The sequence below is a fragment of the Oryza sativa genome, chromosome 1 (genome assembly GCF_034140825.1).
Source record: "Oryza sativa Japonica Group chromosome 1, ASM3414082v1".
Lineage (NCBI taxonomy): Eukaryota > Viridiplantae > Streptophyta > Magnoliopsida > Poales > Poaceae > Oryza > Oryza sativa.
This window is the reverse complement of record NC_089035.1, coordinates 18,497,036-18,518,620: the sequence shown is the minus strand read 5'-3', so window position 1 is coordinate 18,518,620 and position 21,585 is coordinate 18,497,036. Positions and strand designations below refer to the sequence as shown.

The 21,585-nt window shown below is 38.3% G+C and overlaps 2 protein-coding genes across 6 annotated transcripts; one reads left to right on the top strand and one right to left on the bottom strand.

The window, feature by feature from the left end:
* Positions 1 to 814: 814 nt before the first annotated feature.
* Positions 815 to 4,613, top strand: LOC4324026 (protein FLUORESCENT IN BLUE LIGHT, chloroplastic). Of its 4 annotated transcripts, none has more exons than XM_015769044.3 (5): positions 815 to 964; positions 1,706 to 1,884; positions 2,096 to 2,252; positions 3,483 to 3,803; positions 4,083 to 4,613. In XM_015769044.3, the coding sequence occupies exons 1-5, from the start codon at positions 850 to 852 to the stop codon at positions 4,283 to 4,285; spliced, it is 975 nt and encodes a 324-aa protein (XP_015624530.1). In that variant the 5' UTR covers positions 815 to 849; the 3' UTR covers positions 4,286 to 4,613. The 4 variants fall into 4 exon arrangements, with proteins under 4 accessions (XP_015624530.1, XP_015624536.1, XP_066165360.1 ...); XM_015769050.3 differs by having other exon boundaries at positions 1,706 to 1,892; XM_066309263.1 differs by having other exon boundaries at positions 815 to 1,078; positions 1,706 to 1,892.
* Positions 4,614 to 5,340: 727 nt separating this feature from the next.
* On the bottom strand, positions 5,341 to 20,017 carry LOC4324025 (protein ENHANCED DOWNY MILDEW 2). 2 transcript variants are annotated; one of them, XM_015764553.3, is made up of 19 exons: positions 19,800 to 20,017; positions 19,165 to 19,661; positions 18,989 to 19,085; positions 18,810 to 18,857; positions 18,561 to 18,724; positions 15,141 to 15,237; positions 14,956 to 15,051; positions 13,668 to 13,915; positions 13,493 to 13,576; positions 12,962 to 13,414; positions 12,582 to 12,726; positions 12,398 to 12,499; positions 10,667 to 10,759; positions 9,056 to 9,097; positions 8,343 to 8,453; positions 8,028 to 8,099; positions 7,831 to 7,949; positions 7,501 to 7,564; positions 5,341 to 7,412 (listed from the first exon to the last, which is right to left on the bottom strand). In XM_015764553.3, exons 2-19 carry the CDS (start codon positions 19,593 to 19,595, stop codon positions 5,763 to 5,765), a joined length of 4,116 nt encoding a protein of 1,371 aa, XP_015620039.1. In that variant the 5' UTR covers positions 19,596 to 19,661; positions 19,800 to 20,017; the 3' UTR covers positions 5,341 to 5,762. The 2 variants fall into 2 exon arrangements, with proteins under 2 accessions (XP_015620039.1, XP_025881783.1); XM_026025998.2 differs by lacking the exon at positions 10,667 to 10,759.
* Positions 20,018 to 21,585: the final 1,568 nt, after the last annotated feature.

The following is a 21,585-nucleotide window of genomic DNA, read 5'->3' as shown; positions in this document are numbered from 1 at the left end:
AACTTTGAAGTCAAATTTTGAAATCTTTCAACTCAAATATTGAAAATTTTCAACTCAAATTTAAATTTGCAATATAAAATTTGAAAACTTTCAACTCGAGATTTGGAAACTTACAACTCGAGATTTGAAAACTTTCAACTCAAATTTGAAACTTTCAGCTCGAGATTTGAAAACTTTCAACTCAGATTTTTTGAATTATAAAAAGTATTTTCCATTAAAAATATCTTACTTCCTCCGTTTTATATTATAAGATTTTCTAACATTGCCCACATTTATATATATGTTAATGAATCTAGACATATATATATATATATATATATATATATGAATGTGGACAATGCTAGAAAGTCTTATAACCTGAAACAGAGATAGTATAATAGAAATTTTTAACTTTCACTACATCCTAAATTAATTAAGATGAAAACATTAAAATAAAAGATTATGCATGCATGCGTGTGTAGGGACATGCATGTGTGGGACCAAGGTGGATGCGCAGTTGATCTGCCGTGTGCATGCGAGATAAGCATATGGCGCATCTGCGCGAATTAGCAAAACCGCCATTGATGAGGATACTTCAAATATTTTTTCTCCCTTTCCTATTTAGAACTGCTTGTTGAAAAAAAAAGGTGTTTCTATCTAAAATCTCGCACGGTTGCACCCAATATTTCTGCGGGCCAGCCACACGCAGTCACGCACGCATCGCCGCATCAGTAAACGAGCTGGTCTGCTATGTTAGCCGAGCCAAAGCCAGGCTCGGCTCGGCTCTCCGCAGAGCAGATGACGATATGAGCTACTAGCAGCAGCAGCATCCAACGACAGAAAGGGAAGAGATTTTCCCTTATCCTCTTGATGGAGCTCCTCCTGCGTCCCTCCCCTCCGCCGCCGTGGGCGATTCCACGGCGGAGCTCTGGCGAGAGAACCAAACCCTGCCGCTCCCGCTCCCGCTCCCGCACGGGAACCTCTAGTGCGTGCCCATTTCCTTCTCCCTTTCCGTTTCTTGGAAGCATTTCTTGGATGATCTTTCGAGCTGTTTATTGCGATGCGAGCTCGTAGGAATTTGCTGGATTACTTTGAACATGTATGTATTTGTGTGAGCATCTTTGTTGAAAATTGAGGGTACTTTGTTTTTTTTTCTGAGCTTTTGCTTGCCACTTTTTCCTACGACAAACATGCTGGTTCCGTTTCTATTTTGGTAACATTTATTTTTCAACTGAAATAAGATAATAAATCCTTCACAATTTGGAGTTCTACCATTCAAGGTTTGTTTTGTGGAATTATAGGTGCAGGAAGCTTACCTGAGTTAGCCCATATATAATTTTTTATGCTTAACACAACAAGCTAACTTGTCAAATAGGAAATGCCAATTTATGTGTTTCACCCTACTTTGGTTGATTCTCTGATAATGCTAAGCTAACTTTGTTGCAGTGGTTTGAATACATAAGCTGCGGAGCTTTCTTGCTTTCTTGTTTTTCTTGCTTGCAATATTAGTACACATGGTAAACAGGAACCCAAGTTCACAGTTCATGTAGTTGGGATTGATCATAGAATTCACTGTAGCGAATTTTATATGATTGATAATGGAGTGGCCGCCTGGCCGGTGGACACTCATGTTGCGCCGTATAAATATCAAATAGAAACTTACACATTCTGAAGAGCGAACAATTGTTTTGAATCTTTCTGACATGTGCTACCACTTGTTTTGCAGAGCAAACATTTCCTGTCCCTTTACTGGTTGGCAAGGTTGGAAGACGTCCGTTTCCTGTGCAGTGTTCTATAGTTCGATGCTGCTTGTCATCAACTGATGCCATCCATTCTACAAGTGATGACATCCATGAAGATAATGGACACGGCCATTTTCTTATGAAGTCTACATCTGACCTTCAGGTATGATGGTGAGTCCCATGATATATATATATTTTTATCCTGTTATGTTTCACCTGATTCTTAATTATATAATGCTGTAAAATACCCCTTTATTCATTTGCATTATTTTTCTTAAAATAGTATTGTATCATCTCGATTTTTAGTACAAGTCAATCTTTACTCCTTGGGCTAATGTTTACTGATAACATCAAAACATCTTTTTTCTTTTCAGAAAGTGATATCTTCCTGTTTTGGGAAAGCATGTCTTCTCAGTTCTGTCATGCTTGTTCTACCACCCAGTTGTTTCGCAGAACCGTGTGAGCCAGAGTACTCTCTACCTAACATGCCTTTGCTTTTTGCAATTGCCATGATTGGAGCTACCGTTGGAGGTAAGATCATTACAATATGAAGTACAGAAATGATGGAGGCATGTAGAAACATGTTGTGGATAGCAAACTGGATATAACATTCAGCCTTCCAGTACACAATTTTCTTATATATCTACGGCATGATACTTATTGTGCAGAATGGTTTGAAGAAGATTAAGGTAATAGAAGAGAGTGAGAGACAAATTGGAATGAGAGAATTAGAAGTATTGAGATATAGCAAATTGAAGAAGAGAAATAGTTATTATTTCTTAACCATCATCCTTGTATTGAGGATGTTGCTATGAACACATAGACCATATCTCCAAATATCCATTACTCAAGTCTCCCTGAAGGTTGTTTTGGCCTCTTGTTAGTCCCTCCCATCCAGCCATGGTGTCCTAACCCTCCTTTTTATTGTGTTTATCCCCATAAGTCCACTGTGGTGCGTACAATCCTTTCACTTTTTGAAAAACACATACCTGGTACACCAAATGTACATTAATGAAAATTTCAATAAAATAATTCCAAAGGAGTTCATATGTACAGTACACAACTAAAAGCTAATACTTTCAAATTAACTGTTCATATTTGATTGGTTGATTGGTTAATATTTAAAGTACAGGCATACCCACTTTACCTAATGTTTGACATGTAATCCCGTATAGTACACAGAATAGACCGATTCATATGGTTATCATTTACACACATCCTAAGTTCCAAACATCCAATCTTGTTTTGTTTCTTCAATATATTGTTATTTACAATTGTAAAAAAAAAGCAGTAAATAACACAACTCTAGGCTTGAGGCATTTCACGACCCTTAGAGAAATATTAATAAGTGCATGTGCTGAGAATGTGAATTGTCGCTCACCAATGTGGGCATATGCTAAAAAAAAGAGTTTAATCCTATTTTTTAATAAAATTGCAAAATATGCATTATAGATGCCTCAAAGCCTCAAAACCCAGAGTTTTGTGAATTTGACTGTAAAAAATATCATCTATCTGTGTGTATTCTAGATGTCTTGCCTCATATATCTTTTTAGCTTATTGTTGCTTTTATTCATTTCTGATCCAGTACCAGTTATAAAGTCTTAAACTGGAAGTGTGATATCATCAGATTATTCAATTCGCATGTTTCCATTTATCTATGCAACTATGTGGGCCAGTATAGTTGGTACATCATACTACTTCATCCTCTTTAAGTTGGTTTTACTATTTCTTAATATGTTGAAAAATTTAGATATCCTGTAGGGCTCCTTGCAAGACAACGGAGAGGGGAGCTTAAACGATTGAATGATCAGCTACGTCAGATAAATGCAGCACTGAGAAGACAAGCCAAGATTGAATCTTATGCTCCTTCTTTGAGCTATGCACCGGTTGGTAGTAAGATACCTGAATCAGAAGTCATTGTTGATCCCCAGAAGGATCGCTTAATTTCATATCTGAGGGCTGGGAAGAACTATCTGAGAAACCAAGCCCCTGATAAGGCATTTCCTGAGTTTAAGGCTGCTTTTGATCTTGCACAATCCTTGGGTGATCACGTCGAAGAGAAGAAGGCGGCACGTGGATTAGGTTTGCTTCCCATCAATAATTTACTTTCATGCCTTTTTCCATGCACGTTTGAAACTGGATGTTATAATAGCCACCTTGATTGTTGTAGAATCCCCTATAGATTGCTTTTTTTATGAATGAACGTTTTTGAAATGCTCGATAATGAGACACATGTTCATATTTATGCTGATTCCTGAAGGATCTTTTTTCCATGTTCAATAAAAATTCAAGAAATGCGACCTGCAAAAATGAAAACAGCAAACAATCTACTGATGTTCGTTTTTTATTTGCATTCTTTAGGAGCATCTTTGCAGAGACAAGGCAAGTACAAGGAAGCTATAAAGTACCACTCCATGGTGTTGAACATCTCTAAGCTGACCGGAGAGGACGCAGGTGTTACAGAAGCCTACGGTGCGATCGCCGACTGCTACACTGAGCTTGGTGAGCTCGAGAAAGCAGGCAAGTTCTACGACAAGTACATCGCAAGACTGGAGAATGACTGAACAGATTTAAAGAACCGTGTGTGCAACCTTTGAGAGCTCAAGTAGGGCTGTGTCCCATCTTTTGCCTTCTTTGGCCTGTCTTGTAGCAACGTTTTTGTAGTGGACGCTCAGTTCATGGCTGTAACTGAGGCACATGCCATCTTTCAAGTTATTTCTACTAAATAGTGTCATCAGATTTTTTTTTTCTTTGTCTGGTCAAGATCGGCACCATGTTGTGTAAAATTTCTCCATCTGTTCCAAGTTATAAGCATGGCTATGTATCTGGCTATGCTTGTCCTGAATCAGGAATGCTTATGTTTTGAAACAGAGGGGAGTAGTTGTAGCAGCAGGAAGGCTTGTTCTTAACCTTGTTTTAGATAAAAGGTTTGCAAAAAATAATAGCTTTAATTGTTTTAGATAAAATATTCGCTTGAGATTTTGGGGAGTGACGGATGACACCGTTACCTATGTTATGCAGTTTTTTCCCCCTAAAAAATGGTTATAGGTTTTCTGTGAGTTTGAAATAATTGGCCTAGCCAATCATCCTTTCAGCGATACAAATTCATCGTTCTGGAAAATAATAGGTTATATAGCTGCTAGTTTATGTCCCACTAAGGATGCTTGGATTTGATATGATTTTGCCCGGAAATTCTTGAGCAATTCAATCACAATACTACATGGAGATTTTCCAACATTGCAACGTCAAACACTACATATGAAGTCACCTAACCGAATTTGGTTTAGTATAAGTTATAACCAAGGACGCATATACTGTGCACGCCAGAGAAACTTGGAGGTCAAAGATATCTTCTTATCTGTTGAATGAACATGTACGCATGTGCATACTCTAAATAAATACGGACTAAATAACACACCTTCGTAGAAATTTTGCCATCAAGGGTAAATATTTCTTGAGTTCACAAACCCACATGACGCTTTAAGTGGGCCAAGGGACCATTTTAGACTAAAAGATAAACTTAAAAAGGAATCTTTTGAATAAAATTAAAACATGAAGGGTGCCAATCTACAGAAGGGCTCCCTCCCTACAAGTTTCAAGTTGGTCCAGGACATTTCAGTTTTTCATCAGTAACTCAGCCAAAGCCTGTTAACATTCCATTCAAAATGCTGCAAACTCAGCCAAAGTCGCTCCCTATACACGAAACTTCAGGGGGAAAAAATCAGGCAGGATTGTTAGAGCTGAAATATCACAAAAATTCGAAACCATATGGATTACCCACTTGCCCAACAACCAGCATACTGGAATCTGGGCATTCGTCAGTCTAGGGTCACAGTGTACACTACATTAGTAAGCTAGGATCTTGCTCATTTTCTTGGAGGGTGAGATTTCTATTCCTGTACAAGTGATCCACTTTAGTATTCATCAAATGGAACGCAGAAATAACATGGCAGCAGATCTCTCAGAAGGAAAAAAAAAAAGCAAGCGCTGCATCAGCCGTCAATGACATTCAAAACGGTGATCAGGTAAACTGAAGTGTGGTCAGCTACGAGGCCAACCCCCACCAGAAGAGCCTAGCTGTCGGTACGGGTATTGTGGAACCCCTCGTGCACTGTAGTTTGTATCCTCTAAAGGTGGAGCATACTTGTCCATAACCGAGCTTCCAGATGCACTTGGAACCAGGGCGTACATGTCCATAACTGAGCTTCTTTGTGCACTTGGAGCCAAGAATCCAGGAGCATACTTGTCCATAATGCTATATGGTGTACTCGTACCGGGGAGTCCATATGAAGATGTTTGCTGACCATATGTAGCACCTGAAGATCCAAGGGAGTATTGACTTGTCTGTAAGTAACCATCAGCATGTCCAACATGCGTTCTTGGATGTGCCTGCTCATGCAATGTTGATGGGACCCTACTGGTTTGTAGATAATTATCATCACCAACTTGTCGACTGTACCTTGTGGGGTGTCCATGCAAAGGTGCATCACCAGTTGTGCTCTCAAGAGAATTAGTGTTCCTGTCTTCTGAGCGCTGCGTCCTATAAAACCTGTCACTATCTCTTAGAGATTGCAAACTGTACACGTTGCCAGTTGGGGCAGTGAAATGCTGCCTGTTCACTTCGAAGTCAGTACCAGGGCTGAACTTCCTGGAGATATCATCGATATTGGTATGAAATGGAGGATCAATCTTCCCTTCAAATGCATTGTTGCATTCATTATTGCTTGCTAAATATCTGCCCTGATAAGTAGCCTGCTTAGAGACAAGATGTTCTTTTGGAGGATAACTAATAAAACTATCTCGACCTGTACTCTTATCAGCAGGGTGTCCAATTGGAATAAAAGGGGAACCGCTTCTGGATTTGTTTTGAGCATTACTGGAGTCAGAGGATGACATGCTCATGTCAGAGTTCGCTTGTTCTGTGAATTTGGCACCCATAATCTCTGATCCTCTATGAGCATTTAATCTGTCTCCTGCATCTAGTTGTTTTTCTTGGTGAGTACTCTTCTTGATAGGAATAGCCATTCTTTCCTCATAAGCAACTTCCACTTGTTTTTCTGGAGGGAGGCTCCCATCAACCTGATCAGGGGTTCTTTTCCTGCTCCTGTTATGAGTGCTATTGCTTTCATCCATGCTATGCTCTTTCTCCTTTCCTGATTGAGAGATTTGCTGGTAATTAGTCTCAGCTTGTTTCTTCACAGGAAGGCTATCGGATCTATGGTACTCTTTAGCTTTCACTTGTCCATATCCAGCTTGTGTCTTCACAGGACGATCATCTGATAGAATAACCTCTCTGACATCGCATGATGTCTTCTCTGTAGTCTCTTTCTCTTTGCCTGGTCCAACATTTCGTTTGTTGCCAGCTTCAGCCTGTCTCCTCACAGGGAGATCTGATAGATTGGTCCCTTTGAGATTGCATGAAGTTTGTCCTGCATTCTCCTCTTTCCCTGATCTAGAGTTATGTATACCATAAGATTCAGTTTCTTTCATCATAGGGAGGTTATCTGATAGATTATCTTCTTCAACATGGGAAGCGATCCTCCCTATGCTAGTGTGGTTATGCTCCTCAGCTACTTTCCTGTGCTTCCTTGTCCAATCAGGATGGCTCCATAAATGGAGAGGTGGTGCAGAGGCATTCCACCCTTCAACTACTTTATCATTAACATCAACAGAACCAGGCAAATAAAATGCCTAAATTACAAGAAAAATGTTAGGAAGAACGGGTATATGATAAAAAGGGGAAGTTTAAACTTCAATAAATTTTCCTGACGGTCTTTACCTTTCCCGAAAGACAATCACTATCCTCCCAAATCAAATCATAAGGTGTCTTCTTTTGATCCAACCTGATGGCCAAAGAGTGGAGACAGATATGGAAGTAAGGAACATACGTTACACCAAAATAAGTGATATTATGTCATTATGTGAAAGCAATATCAGGTGAAATCTATTTTTTTTAAAAAAAACATAGTTAAAATCCAATCAGCCCCAATTTGGCCCAGGCGATCAGATGCTTCACATTAAATACTTTAGATCTTCACCTGATATTTTGCCATGTGTTAGTAAGACAAGTTCAACTCAATTTTCTAAGGAATGGGTACGTGTTGGTTACCTTTTTGTTTCCTTTGGGACAATCAATATAACGAGCTTAGGCTTAAAGGTCAATGCCTTGTCAATAAATTTGTTCGCAAGAGATGCTTTGACTCCAAAAGGAGGATTAAGCCCCATTATCTAATCAAGAAGCAATCAGATGTTATAATTATTTTAAATTAGCAAATTTGAGTTAAATAATGTCCAAATTAAACATACTAGTTTGGATCCATGAGGCAATTCTTTTGGCCGTACAGTCATCCAATCTTTCCTTTCGAAGGCGAAGCAATTCTGCAAAACACATACACAATGCATGCTTATCAGAATGTGCATGATGACCTGTTAAATGCTAATAGACTTCACTTTCTGGCTATGATAATAGAGTTTGGAACTGGCTGAGTTCTAACGCATTTGCATTGAGGAGTTCTATTTAATATAAAAGAAAGCAATGGCATTCCAAAGGATCATAAAACTCAGATTTTTTTTCCCCAGAAGGAAAATTGAATGAAAAATGATTGATGGCCTCCATTTTACCTGCGGCTGGATAAGATCATAATTCTTGAAATGACACTTCTTCTGGACTTTGTCAAGTTTTTCTTTCATCAATCGGCTGAAATCATTTGCACCACAGCAGAAGTCCACTATCTACAGTTAATTAAATTTAAAATGATCAAGGACTGGTGTAAAACACAGCATTGGACTAGTAATGTTATATATCTGTTTCAGTCAAGGGATAATTTTTTTTTAATTAGAACAATATTTTCAGACCAAAGACCATATGGTCCAGCTTCTATTAAAAGCTGCAAGGAACAAGTTTCTTTTGCACGGGACACCAGCTTACAGTGGCAGGCTGAAAGCACAGGGACCTATTTGGGGACAACCATCCATACACCATTCGAAAGACCCAACAGAAGAACTCAGAGATAACCCAGCTCGATTTTTATGAGAACAGTAAAGGTGAGCCATACTCAAATATTTATATCAATATAAAGGTGTACAATTATCATATGATACCAGATACAAACGTATCAAAATTGAATATTGATATGGATAAAAGCTCTAATCATTCCTTAAAGAGCACCAACTAAGATAACCTGCCAAATTAGACAGATCACTACTACTATAGAAGTGCAGGCACTACTGGTAGCTTATTAGGCCACAGCCATTTTATTGTATTACACTCATCATATGGAGGATGTAATCTACCAATGAATAAACATGTGATTCTTGTACTAAAAAATACATACCGTGTCACCAGGTTCCACGTAGCAATGAAGCTTATCAACAATCTATACCAAGAAACAAGAAAAGTAAAGTTACAACTATATTACCCAATCAAGAGAAATAACACATAAACAAGAAAATTACATAAACCACATGCTAAAGGTTATGTTAGCAGAACACCGCAGATTTATTGGCTAATGGCACTCATCCCCAAGGTATTGCATTCGGTTGGTTTTACTATGGATCAATGAACGTTGTCAACAAATTTGTCCCTGCCTCCAACAAAATCCTACTAAGCTTAGCTTTGGTTGAGACACAACCACATGAGACAATGGTACAGTACTACAGTTGTTCACCTTGCTAGCAGACATCAATTTGAACACAAGCATATGCTACATTTTGGCTCTGGTTAGGTCTATGAAAATTTATGACCACAAGCCTTGTTTGGGTGCATTTAGACATGAAATTTGGGGTTCTCTAGAGCTATGACCATAAATGTGCAGTTTTTTTTCTCGAAAATGCAAGAGAACTGCGTTTCATTTCATTAAGGGGAAGAAAACAAAGCGAAGATAAATGTGTGGTTTTAAGCGATGTATTAATAAGAAATCATGGAAGTATGCATGAGGTGATGACTGCAAGAAATCAGAGTCAGGTTTTATCATTTGTGTTTAGAAGTAATATCCTTGACAAGTTTATGGTGTCCAGCCAAAATTTTCCTAGGGAAGATCCAGTTTGTTCGCACTTGTTTCCTTCTCCTTAAGTCATTGTATGTATAGTGAATAATAAGATAAGTCTTTATAAGTACATCAACATAGCATACTGACATTCTTATTTGATGATCTACAGTGAGGATAAGAGGATTAGGAAAACATGTCAAAAAATCTGCTCCCTAGCCAGATGGCAAAAAAACATATTCTACAATGTTTTTTTTTTAAGAGCAAGGGTTTTCAAGATTCTATATTTGAATCAGGTATATAACACATAAAAAAAAGCATCTATTCTACAAGGAAGAAAGATGTCATTTATGCCTTGAATTGGACCTTTTTAAAAAGGCAAAAAATCAGACAGGATTTCTGGTTTTTCTCTACTTTCTTAAACCTAGTCTGCAATATTTCATTTTTTTTTGAGGCAGAAAACACTTCTCAACAAATTGCACGCAAGTGTGTGTGTGTGTGTGTATGTATATGTGTATGTATATGTATATGTATATGTATATGTATATGTATATGTATATGTATATGTATATGTATATGTATATGTATATGTATATGTATATGTATATGTATATGTATATGTATATGTATATGTATATGTATATGTATATGTATATGTATATGTATATGTATATGTATATGTATATGTATATGTATGTATAACCGCAGTTAAATGCCAATGTGGTTATCATAACTCATAAAGCCATCAGCCATGCTAGAAAACAGATGAGAGGATATTTGTTTACAAGAGCCATCACAAGATGACACTTAGATTGAGACTGGAGACTTTCTTTTCAATGAATCTCTGCATCTAACATCCGGTTTGTGGTGCCTTTCCAAATAGATCCGGAGGGTTAATAGGTATATAGTTACGCATTTATATACAACTCACTATCAACATATATCTGGATTCAAGTATACCTCAACAAGCTTTTCCACCTTTGTAAAATGCCGACCAAACGAACTGTAGCGAGTACCATAAATGAAAGGTGATATATATACTCTGAGCTTACTCTGGAAGGACAAACAATCAAAAGTTGGTAAAAATTAGTCAAATACCATTACATTGCAAGGTATAAGGGAAAATTTTCCACCCAACTAAACATCATAACTCCAAAGTAATTACATATTGGAGAAAATTAGTGCTCATTCATGCAAACACATAGTGAAAAACATATAAGATTGCAACTTTTCACAGAAAAAAAATGTACTCAAGTCAAGAATAGTAGATGTTTTGGACATGATTTCAGACACCATTTGGAAGCAGCGAAATGGACCCATTTTTGATAATGTTCCCCCTCTGTCCTCTCTTGGATGGCATTCTTTAAGAATGACTTATCCCTTCTTTTTCGTTTAGGTATAGATGAGAGATCAACTCTTTCCTCCTGGTTGAGTCGTTTGTAATTTACTTTATTTTATTATAATATATTTACTGTGGGTGCTTCCCCTACAGTGTTTTCCCTAAAAAAATCAGATACCAATGCTGGGGTGGTATTATTTACCCCTGTTAACTCCAAACAGAGCATACCCACATTAGTGCAGGTACTGTAACTCCGATGCACATTCTCTTCCAACCTTCCTACTATTGCCATACAATACACTTTTTTTTAATGAAAACTAGTATTACACTATTACTAGTAGTTGCTGAATCCTGTCCTCCAGCCAGCCTGTAGGTCACCTGGTCACTGCTGTTGCCTCCATGACTGTGTCTAGAGGGAGTGAGGGACTCATTGTACCAAGGCTGTCACTGCCTCTTTGTGACTGTTATGCACTGAGTCACTCATAAGGGTTGCAAGCGTCCCACCCCTACTAGACAACCCAAGTGCCGGACATACCCTCCCAATGGCCAAGCCTAAACACCAGGATTACCTTCAGCACCCACATTGGTCTGGCTTGGGAGCTACCCAATTTGAGCTTAGGAACAGATATTTTGTATGTAATGCGTGGTGAGCTCAGCCACCAAATCAAGAGCTCAGCAAATTAGTGATAGATCGCCCCAAGTTGCTTCTGTGGTCTTCTTTTGCTTTAAACAATGAAGGTAGTGTTAGGAGATAGCCTAGTTGTAGTAGTATGTGCGCATTCAAAGAACAACTTTTATGGCAACCGCAAGATAATTAAAATCAATTAAGGGCATAAGGGGCAACACTAGACTAAGTCCCCCCCCCCCTCGCAGGGAAAAGGACAGGTATACTTGGATTTTTCCAAATAAATCCAAATGACAGCTATTCCTGACCAGACCCATCGGAAGCAGATAGTGCTAAAACCTCCATAATATAGCTATAAGTTAGTGGAGGAGCACAAATTTGCACTCCAAAGCCCAAATGGTATAAGACATCATTCAAGTAAAAGAGATTACTTAGTAATGCCAGTATTAATGGAAAACACAAGTACCAGTTAAAACATAAGAAGAGTACCATACATATTTCACACTAGATGTTAGGAATGGCACTATTAATGGAAAACACACAAGTACCAGTTGAAACATAAAAAATATGTATAATACATATTTCACACTAGAAAGCAAATACGCATCACATCTAGATCCAGGAGAGGGCCTGTGCAGTAAAAATCTCAAAGCAGGAATAATATATAAAGATTCTATAAAATAATGCAATGAAAACATAGATTAATATATGTCTAGTATTTACATACATGCCATCTTGTAAGCTGCTTCAAGACTTCAGGTTCACAGACTGCTTTAGCATCATTAACATTGCCTCCATTTTCCAGCATTTTTAAAGCTGCCCCTACAGCCTACAAATGCCATCATTAAGAAAACAGAGTCCAAATAATAAATAGTGTGAACTGGGTATCAATTCATGTTAGAACTAATGACCTGAACAGAACGCTCAAGCTTGCCAGTCGCAATAATCCTGTCAACCTGCCTGCCCGAGTATGCATGAGTTGAAGGCATCAAGCACTTTCTTGAAATATCCTTTAATGTCAAATAAGAGGCTTCTCTTTCCACCAAGGCCATTACCCTATAAGACAAAAAAAATCTTGTTTCAGCTCCATGAGGATTCTTAAATATAAACACTACATACTGTCTCATAATCATTTACTCTGCACATGACAAGATAGAACAAAACAATTTAAAAAGAACAGAATATGAAAGAAAACTGTAGCAATATAAATATAAATGACTAAAAAACTAAAAATGCCTAGGTACAAATAGTTGTGACCTCGATCCCCAGTAATTATGTAGAAGCGACTCACCTCTTCTCTGTTTCGCTATCCACTCTAGGAAATGAACTTTGGGGTATCTTCGTAGAAGTAGATGATGAAGGCATAGTTACCAACAGTTTTCCCTGCTCTTTTGCAGGTTTTGTAATGCCTGTAGAAGCATCCTTGAGCAGACATGGATCAGGCTGTGGTGTATCTTTCAAGAACCTGGCTTTTTTCTTATCGGGTTTGACAACAAATTGCTCAGATGAACTCCTAGCACTAATCTTTCTGGCTCGATCACTTTCTTGAATGCAAACCATATCTGGCAGTTTTCGAAGTTCTGTTGAAAGTTGATCAGGAACTGACTCACTAAAAGGCCTTTTTTTCTTAACCACTTTGGTTGACTTCTTTAGAAGTCTTGCAGGTTTTTCTATGTTTGGAGTACGAGGGAACTTTATATGGTCTCTGATCGGTGTGTCAATGTCAGTATCTATCTCATGGTCCCTGTAACAGTTTGCAAAAAATCATTGATATGAACAATGTTGACAAAGCAAGTAGCAAGACTGTGGATAAGTCACATACAAGCAATAGATCAAAATTCTTTTCGAAAGTTCCCAAGCACGTGTAATAGCATCCTCATTTTCACTATCTTCAAAGGAAATTTCTCTGAAAGAATTTCAATTTCCATGAGATAAATAGAAGATATTATAAATGAAATGGAACTTGAAAAGACAAACCACTTGTTTCATAACAGCACCTAGGCAAACACTTTCTGTGATACGACTTTGGGCAGCGTCTGCAAACAGCAAACTGTAATTCCTCTTGAGTTCTGTCCTCCAAACCTTTGCAATGAAAACACCAATGGCTGGGGCATGTAAATGAATGTCCATTTGCTATCTTCATTTCCAGTTCTGAGGCTTCATTTTTGTTTTTAGAATGAAGTTGTCGCGCAACACATTTTGGGTGGTAAAAGTGCCCACACGTGGCATTATTACAAAGAAACACCTAAAAGAAAGATGACAAAATTAACAAAACATAACTAGAACAAAGCCCTGAAAAAGCATCCCACACTTAGAATTTATGATACGGACTTCCAAACTGCTGAACTATATAGCGTTACTTCCTCTTGAGTGAATCTAAAATAATCAGGTGTTACCATGGCGGCATTAAATTGGCCCGACTGATAATTGCTACATCGTTACACAACTTCTGTCATTAGGGCCCATATAGAAGCAGTCAACAAATCCAGGGCCAGCGGTACTGTACATGAATAGTGCCCACGTGATACTGTTCAAGCAAGTTGTGTACATTAGATCGATTTGTTAGCTATTTCCATCAGTACCATCACCTCAGCACCATAGCGCGAGGCACTACAACGCTACATGAGGTGGCTGAGGCATGATTAGTGGAAAATATTGGATAAGCAAGAGAAAAGGGAAAATTGAATAAAGGCCCACTAAAACTTCCGCTAGAGATTCAAAAGCTGCAGCAATCTGCTAGATCTGATAGTAGTGGCGTGGAATCTGCGACAGCAGGCCAGCTGTGGCAAGGAAGAAGGTGACTGCACACTTAAATCAACAACCCGCTGCTTTCTGTCCCCTTTTTCCTTGGAGCTCTAACCCTTCCTTCTCCTGTAAGACAAGGCACCAACACCTTACTTCCTCTGTGTGTTTTGCTGCTGTAGCGACACCTTAACCATGATAAAGTTCCTTAAGGGTCAAGTCATCCCAGCTATATAAGGATGAGGTCGTATCTCAATTCATTATTCAAAAAAATAAACAAGTCTTTGCATCTCCCTCTTCTCCACAGCCATTGTGATGCGGCTGCCCTCATGGCACCATCGCACCCGCTGCATGGACAGCTCAAACAGGCCTATGGGGCCCTTATCCCAAACATGCCATTAGAACTTTGGAGCTTACAAGTAGAATGCTATAGCACTATGCCACTATGGCCATATTCAACAATAAAATTCACTGTATCATAAAAAAAAGAATAATAAAGAAACAGTTTTTTTATCTAATTAGAAGTGAGCAATGACAGTATACCTTAGCAGCTGGTCCATCTGAAGGTTCTAAAGCTCCACATATAAAACACTGATGTTGCTTATGCTCACAATTTTTGCACAAGAAAGTTTTCATTGCCTAAAAATCAGTAGAATAAGATAACTCAATAAAATAAAAAAGGTGTAGATTTAGAGCTCTCTTTATCACTCAAAATGTTCAAGGGCTACCTGAACTTCTGCCTCAGTGTACCCAAGTGTATCACAATAGGAATCTTCACCAGTACCGATTTTTGCATGGAAGGACCTCATACATGGACCATCACAGCTACAGTAGGATAATATGTAAGGATTAAGAATTGGTATTATAGGCCTGACAAAACTACTCCACAGTATTTACAGGGAATTTCATATGGCAATGATGAAACCAGAAGCAAAATATCAATGAAAGCAAAGTATGCAATGTTGTTTTAAGCAAAGTAAAAATCAGTAAGAGGAACTAAAGAAAAACAAAATTGTACCATTGTACTATCATTTTTGTTGAACAATGGATAACACCATAGCAGACAGGGTTCAGTCATGATCACATATTCCATGTAGACTAATTATGTGAGCGCTAAAACAGTTAGAAATCAACTAATTTAAGTGCAGACTGAATGGACAATCTTTCTAACATTGCATGGGGCAGAATCACTAGATGGTTCATTACTTCATTTGGTAAACAACTAGTGTTTCCTGATAAAAACAAAATGGTCTGAACAATTTGCTAGAAGAACATGCAGAGGAAAGTTCCAATAACATTTGAAATTATCATCTACAGGCAAAATATGTTATTAATAAAAGTAAGAAAATGATGGAGCAGCTGTACAAAAATGCTCAAATTCTTGAATGTAGCAGCCTTGATTGGATCTGTTTTGGGGGAACCCAAAACCTACTTAAATTCATTTGCATTCTTAGTTTCTTGTAGATTGTTTTTTTTGGAAAAAGTCCAAATACCCACCTAAAATTTGGATGGAAATCCATCTAGCACCCTGAACTTTAAAACCGGACATCCAACCCCCTAAACTTTGAAATACCGTTCATATTACCCCCTAAGGTGGTTTTAGATGGTGGTTTTGCATATTTTGGAAGATTAAACGAACAACTTTGAATAACTAATATAACATATGTGCATATCGTCAGTTGCAAGCCATTAAATTTATATTTATACAGTGATACCATACTATATTATGTTGGTACTTGTTTGTAAGTGAGAGCTAACAAGGGGTAAAGAGAAAGATTTAGGTGATCTTAATATACAAGCAAAATCTTCAAGCTCCCTTCACCAACCCGCTCACCCTATAGAGGAAGCAAAACCAGATTGCTCGGCCAGCCACAGCAGCCTCCTTCCTCACCTGACCTGACATGACAAGCCACCTTTACCACACAAAAATATGCCCCCTCGGCCCACCGGGCAGCGATCCCCCGGTGACCCTGTCCCCACCCACGTGACCCCAAGCTCCAAGCTCCCTTCACCAACCCACTCTCCCTATAGAGCAAGCAAAACCAGATTGCTCGCCTAGCCACAACCAGCCTCCTTCCTCACCTTATGTGCGAGCCACCTTTACCACACAAAACACGCCCCCTCGGTCCACCGGGCAGCGACTCCATCCCCACCCACGTGACTGCCCCAGTGACATACATTAATGTGTGTGTGTCCAATCAATAAATCGTGTTCAAAAATAGACATGGTATTGAGCGTTGACATGTAATTTCGTGTGTTTAGAGTGGAAAGGTTAACAAAGTTTTGTTTTGGATAGCTTTATCAGTGTCCCATTTCTAAACCTTCGAATGAACCATGCCATTATACATATGGTAAACATGAATTCATGGTCAAGCTCTTACGTTATTGATGTACATTGCCTTGCATCGTAGAATAAATATATTACCAGGAAAGATGTTTTTTATTACTTTTCTTGGATGGTTTTAAAAACTAAAGAGTGAACGTGCTTGATATATGAGTTGAGAGTCAGATTTTAAACATATAAGATAGTTGATAGGAGCATAGACTTATTCCTTCCGTTTTAAGTATATGATTAGTTGGCACCCTGTGCCTTGCTGCAGGATTTGTTAGTTTTATCGTCAAAGAAAATCAATGTTTTAAATGATTAGGTGCAACTCTGTGCATATAAAAAATAGGTGATAATGTGGCTTCATACCCTATGTTATTACGATACAATTTATGCTTTACTTTTCAAAGCTTTATTGTGTATTGTTATTTCCATGTGTAATGTGGATGTAGTACCAATTAGATTGTTTGGACCTCTCTGCTTCATCTCAAGTTTGTTCTGAACATGGGTTTAGTATGCTATCTAATTGTTCCTAATAAACAAAGCTCGCATCTAAGCCAATAATTTATGTTGTATTCAGGAAAAAAGATATGTTTGCGTTATCTTTGAGGACTTTGGGAGGAAAAAACATGGTGTTAAGTGTAGAATGGATAACACTGTCGTAGGTGACTGTGAGGTGAATGGATAACTAATCAATGATTGAGTTAGATGAATAAGGCTGTGTTCGTTCTGTTGAGTTGGGAACTCATTCCCTCCGTACGGAAAACGGAGCAACATATTTTCTTATGTTTAATTAAGTATTTACTTTTTTTGAAAAATGGATTAATATGATTTTTTGAAGCAACTTTCATATAGAAACTTTTTGCAAAAAACGCACCGTTTAGCAGTTTGAAAAGTGTGCGCATGAAACACGAGAGATGAGTTGGGAAAACCGGGGGAAGAACACAACCTAAGTACCTTGTTGATCCAACAGTTGTATCTTTGTACCAATGCGATCTAATGGCTTAAAATTAGTGATGACATGGCTTCTTGCGTGTCTTGCTTTATAGGAGTAAGTGCTACTTAGTGGGTACCAATTATATGGTAAGATACGATATGTCCAGTGTGTATGTCATGCGATCAAACTCATCCAACTTATATACAAATTAGATAAAAAACACTCTGCAAACCACCTTGAGGATTTATATAAACGGCATTGTAAAGTTTAGGGGGGTTGAATGTCTAGTTTCAATGTTCAGGGTATTAGACGGACCTTCATCCAAAGTTTAGGGGGGGGGTAGACTTTTTCCTCTTTTTTTCAAAAAAAAAAAAACCCTATGTAGAGGGACTTTTAATTTCCCTTGAATAATTTAAATACCTAAGGGCCTGCATGGACAGGAGTGATTCAGATTTTAATCAAACTATTTAACCAGGAATTAGTGATACCATCACCTGAGTAGCTACTTTATAGAATCCAATTTCTCAAAATCTAATCCCAAAGACCAAGAAGTCAGGCATGATCTCATTGTACATGAGACACAGGCTTCAATAGGCGAGGACATGTTGTTGTTGGACAGCTAGAAAATTCAGACATTGCTAAGCAGTTAAACCTGATAGCTGACAAAGTCTTTAGAAAATGGGAGCAAAACTTTCGCCAGGTAATATGGACCTTCCTGAGCTTGACATCGCAAATAATTCCTATTTCTAAAAGCAAGTATCTGTGCCAATAATGAACTCTCCCCGTGTATGTTCAACTGACTAATTAGACTAGAAGTCGCGTACATTCTGAAGCAATGGGAAAGGATTTTGGATGATATATCATCTGTATAAATATCAAACTTACCATAACAGATCTCCTCCATTGTCACATATGCTACAGATTGAATCAAATAAATCTTCCTCCTCTTCTTCATCAGATTCAATATTGTTATCCACGTCAGCCATCTCCTCTATGTCCTCATCATCAGCAATGAATGGAACTTTGATTTCCACTTTATCTGAACCAACCTAGACGTAATTATAATAAGGGTAATAATTAATATCATAGATCAGTTTTTCAAAATTTTCTAGAGAAGGCACAGTCCCAACGTACCTCACTAAACTTTTTCCTAGAAGTTTCTTGAGTGAAGCCTTGCAAAATCTGTAAAAAAAAACATGATAAGATGTCACCGTAAACAGCAATCAAGCACATTGAAGAGTTGTTACAATCACCAGAGTTAAATTACACTATACTGGTGTTATTATCCATATCAATAATCAGATGGTGCGTACCTCTGATTTAGCCAAGGTCGAGTCTTTCTCAGCAAAATGCTTAATTAGTAAACGGTGATTTCTTAAGTCATCCTCTGAGGGTCTAACCTCAAATTTGCTGCAAAATGAAAATGTTTCAACAAATCTGAGTTTTTGTCATCAGGCGAAGAATGGACAGATAGTGAATGAAGGAGTACTCGAAAATTTTACGAAGATGACTCCACAGGTTCTTTTCAGGCTCCTCAGGCTTCTTTTTGAGGAAGTGAAGCATCTGCACGGTGATCAGTATTGTCCGAATCTTCTCCTCATAGCTGTTCTTGGGTTTTGTAAGGCTAATCCAGCTGCCTTCTGCTGAAAGAACAGAAATCTCCGGCTGCTTGCCTTGAAGGCCTAGCTTCCAAGCGATCACTTTCCTGTATACTTTGATGCCAGGATCAGCAGTTCCCCACAAGAAGACATCCTTCTTGCATTCAGGAACCTCATCGGTGTCTTTGAACTGAAATGGCAAGACTGATAAACAGACAGGCACCTCCCGTGCATCAAGAAGGTAGTAATTATCCACCGCATTCAACTGAGGCTCATCGTCATCATCGTCGAACATCATCCTGGATACCGGATTCTTCGCCATTGATTCTCACCGGATGAGTTGGACCTAGCGTGGGGCATGTGGGTTCAGTTGAACCCCAATTTTTTTCTGGGAACAATTGAACTGTTTATTAGTACTAGGGTTAAGGCAAATTAGGGGGAAAAGCAGCTTCCAGATCTTAGGGGAGAAGCTAGGGCTAACGCAAATTCGAGAAGTAGCATGGGTGGGTAACGGATGGATGCTCACCAGCGACAGCGAGCTAGGATGCGGCGGAAGCAGCAGCGACGGCGGCGCCGCTCCTCGTCGCGGGATGGAGATCGACGCAGGCGGGCGGTGGGCGAAATCCGAGGAAACGGCCGGCCACCGAGGGGACGGGGAGATTGACAGGCTCTTGTCTTGCACGGGCGCACCGCCGCAGCCCGCAAGGAGTCGTGGCTTTTCCTCTTTTTTTCCTTTTTTTTCTTAAGGAATCAGAGGAGTCGGGAGTCGGGACTCGGGAGAGGAGAGACGAGTAAGGGCTATGAGATTAGTACATGATAATTGTGAAGCGAGTATGGGCTATGGGATTAGTACATGATAATTATGCACGTGCAATGCACGTTGTGGTCAATATTTAAACTAAACCAAACATATTGCACCTAAAGATTTTTTTATTGATATATATTAAGAGCAGGTACAATAGCAGTCTATAAGCTAGCAATAAATATAATTTAAAGAGATAAAGGAAGAGAGAGAAGAGCAGCGGTCTACATATCTGTAGTCAGCTGTAGCACGGACTACAAGATATAATATGTGTATGACAGGTGGGACCATGTATTAATAGTATAGTAAGTAATTATTGTATGAATTAGCTATTACAAAGGCTATAGATGATTTGAAGCTAGTAGTAGGCTATACTATTAAACTTGCTCTAAATTATTTTAAGGCTACTATGTTTGCGCATAACATAGTGCTTACTATTGCTTTAGAAAATGAAAAGATAAGAAAGATCTATAGCTTCTTTTCTATACTTTATACTCTATCATTGACCCAACCAACTAATTTTATTTTCAAACCTAAAAGTTCAAATAACAAAACTAAAAGAGGGCAAGATGCATATCATATGGAAAGATGGCAAATGCCACAAGACCAAACCTGTGCACCAAAATTTGATCATATTGGTCATGTGTAGTTGCCAACTGATATATATGTGATTGTCATAAGGACACCAGTTTCTCTTACATACCAATTTACACATAATCTCATAAGACTTGAATCCTGGATACTCCAATTAATTAACTTTGCATAAATAATTTTGTAACTCCATAGGATCTAACAATAAAGAAATAAAAAGCCATTGTTCTTTGCATAAATAATCCAAATGTTCATTGTTCTCATAAGCTCCAGGTCCTGCCATTCTGCCCCAAAGGATTTGATTACACCAACTTGAACTTTTAACCATGTTCAATGCTGTCTACTTCGAACAATAGAGCTGCTTCTCCATAATATCTGATTCGAGATGTCAACTTGCCTCTCACATGAAAGTATAGAACCAAGGTTATAGGAATAATATATAATTTCTGAAATAACGACAAACCTGAAAAATTTTGTAGTCCACCTGTTGCTTCATTCCGTTGGCCTTTACCAAATTTAGAAGTTAGACACAACTGAGCTCAGAAGGTTCAAACTACACTCTTTTCCCTTACTTGACCACAACACCAACATCAAAGATTCCTGGCGTAAGATCAGATTAGAGAAGAGGCAATTGCTTAAGAAAATTCTATTATTTAACAACAATATCTTCTACATCACTATTTTTTATTTTTGTGGAGCATGGTATAAAGAAGAAATGGAAACCATTATTCATATTTGTCTATACATATCATGACACTACTTAGTGTGTTCAACTGAATATTCACTAAATAAATTTGTAATCGTGTTGTTTATGTGTTGTGAGCTGAGTCAAGTAGAGTAGCATACATATATTCATAAGAAAATTCGCTGCATGAGATTGGCACTGGATCAATAAAAGAACATGTTGAACTATTGATCG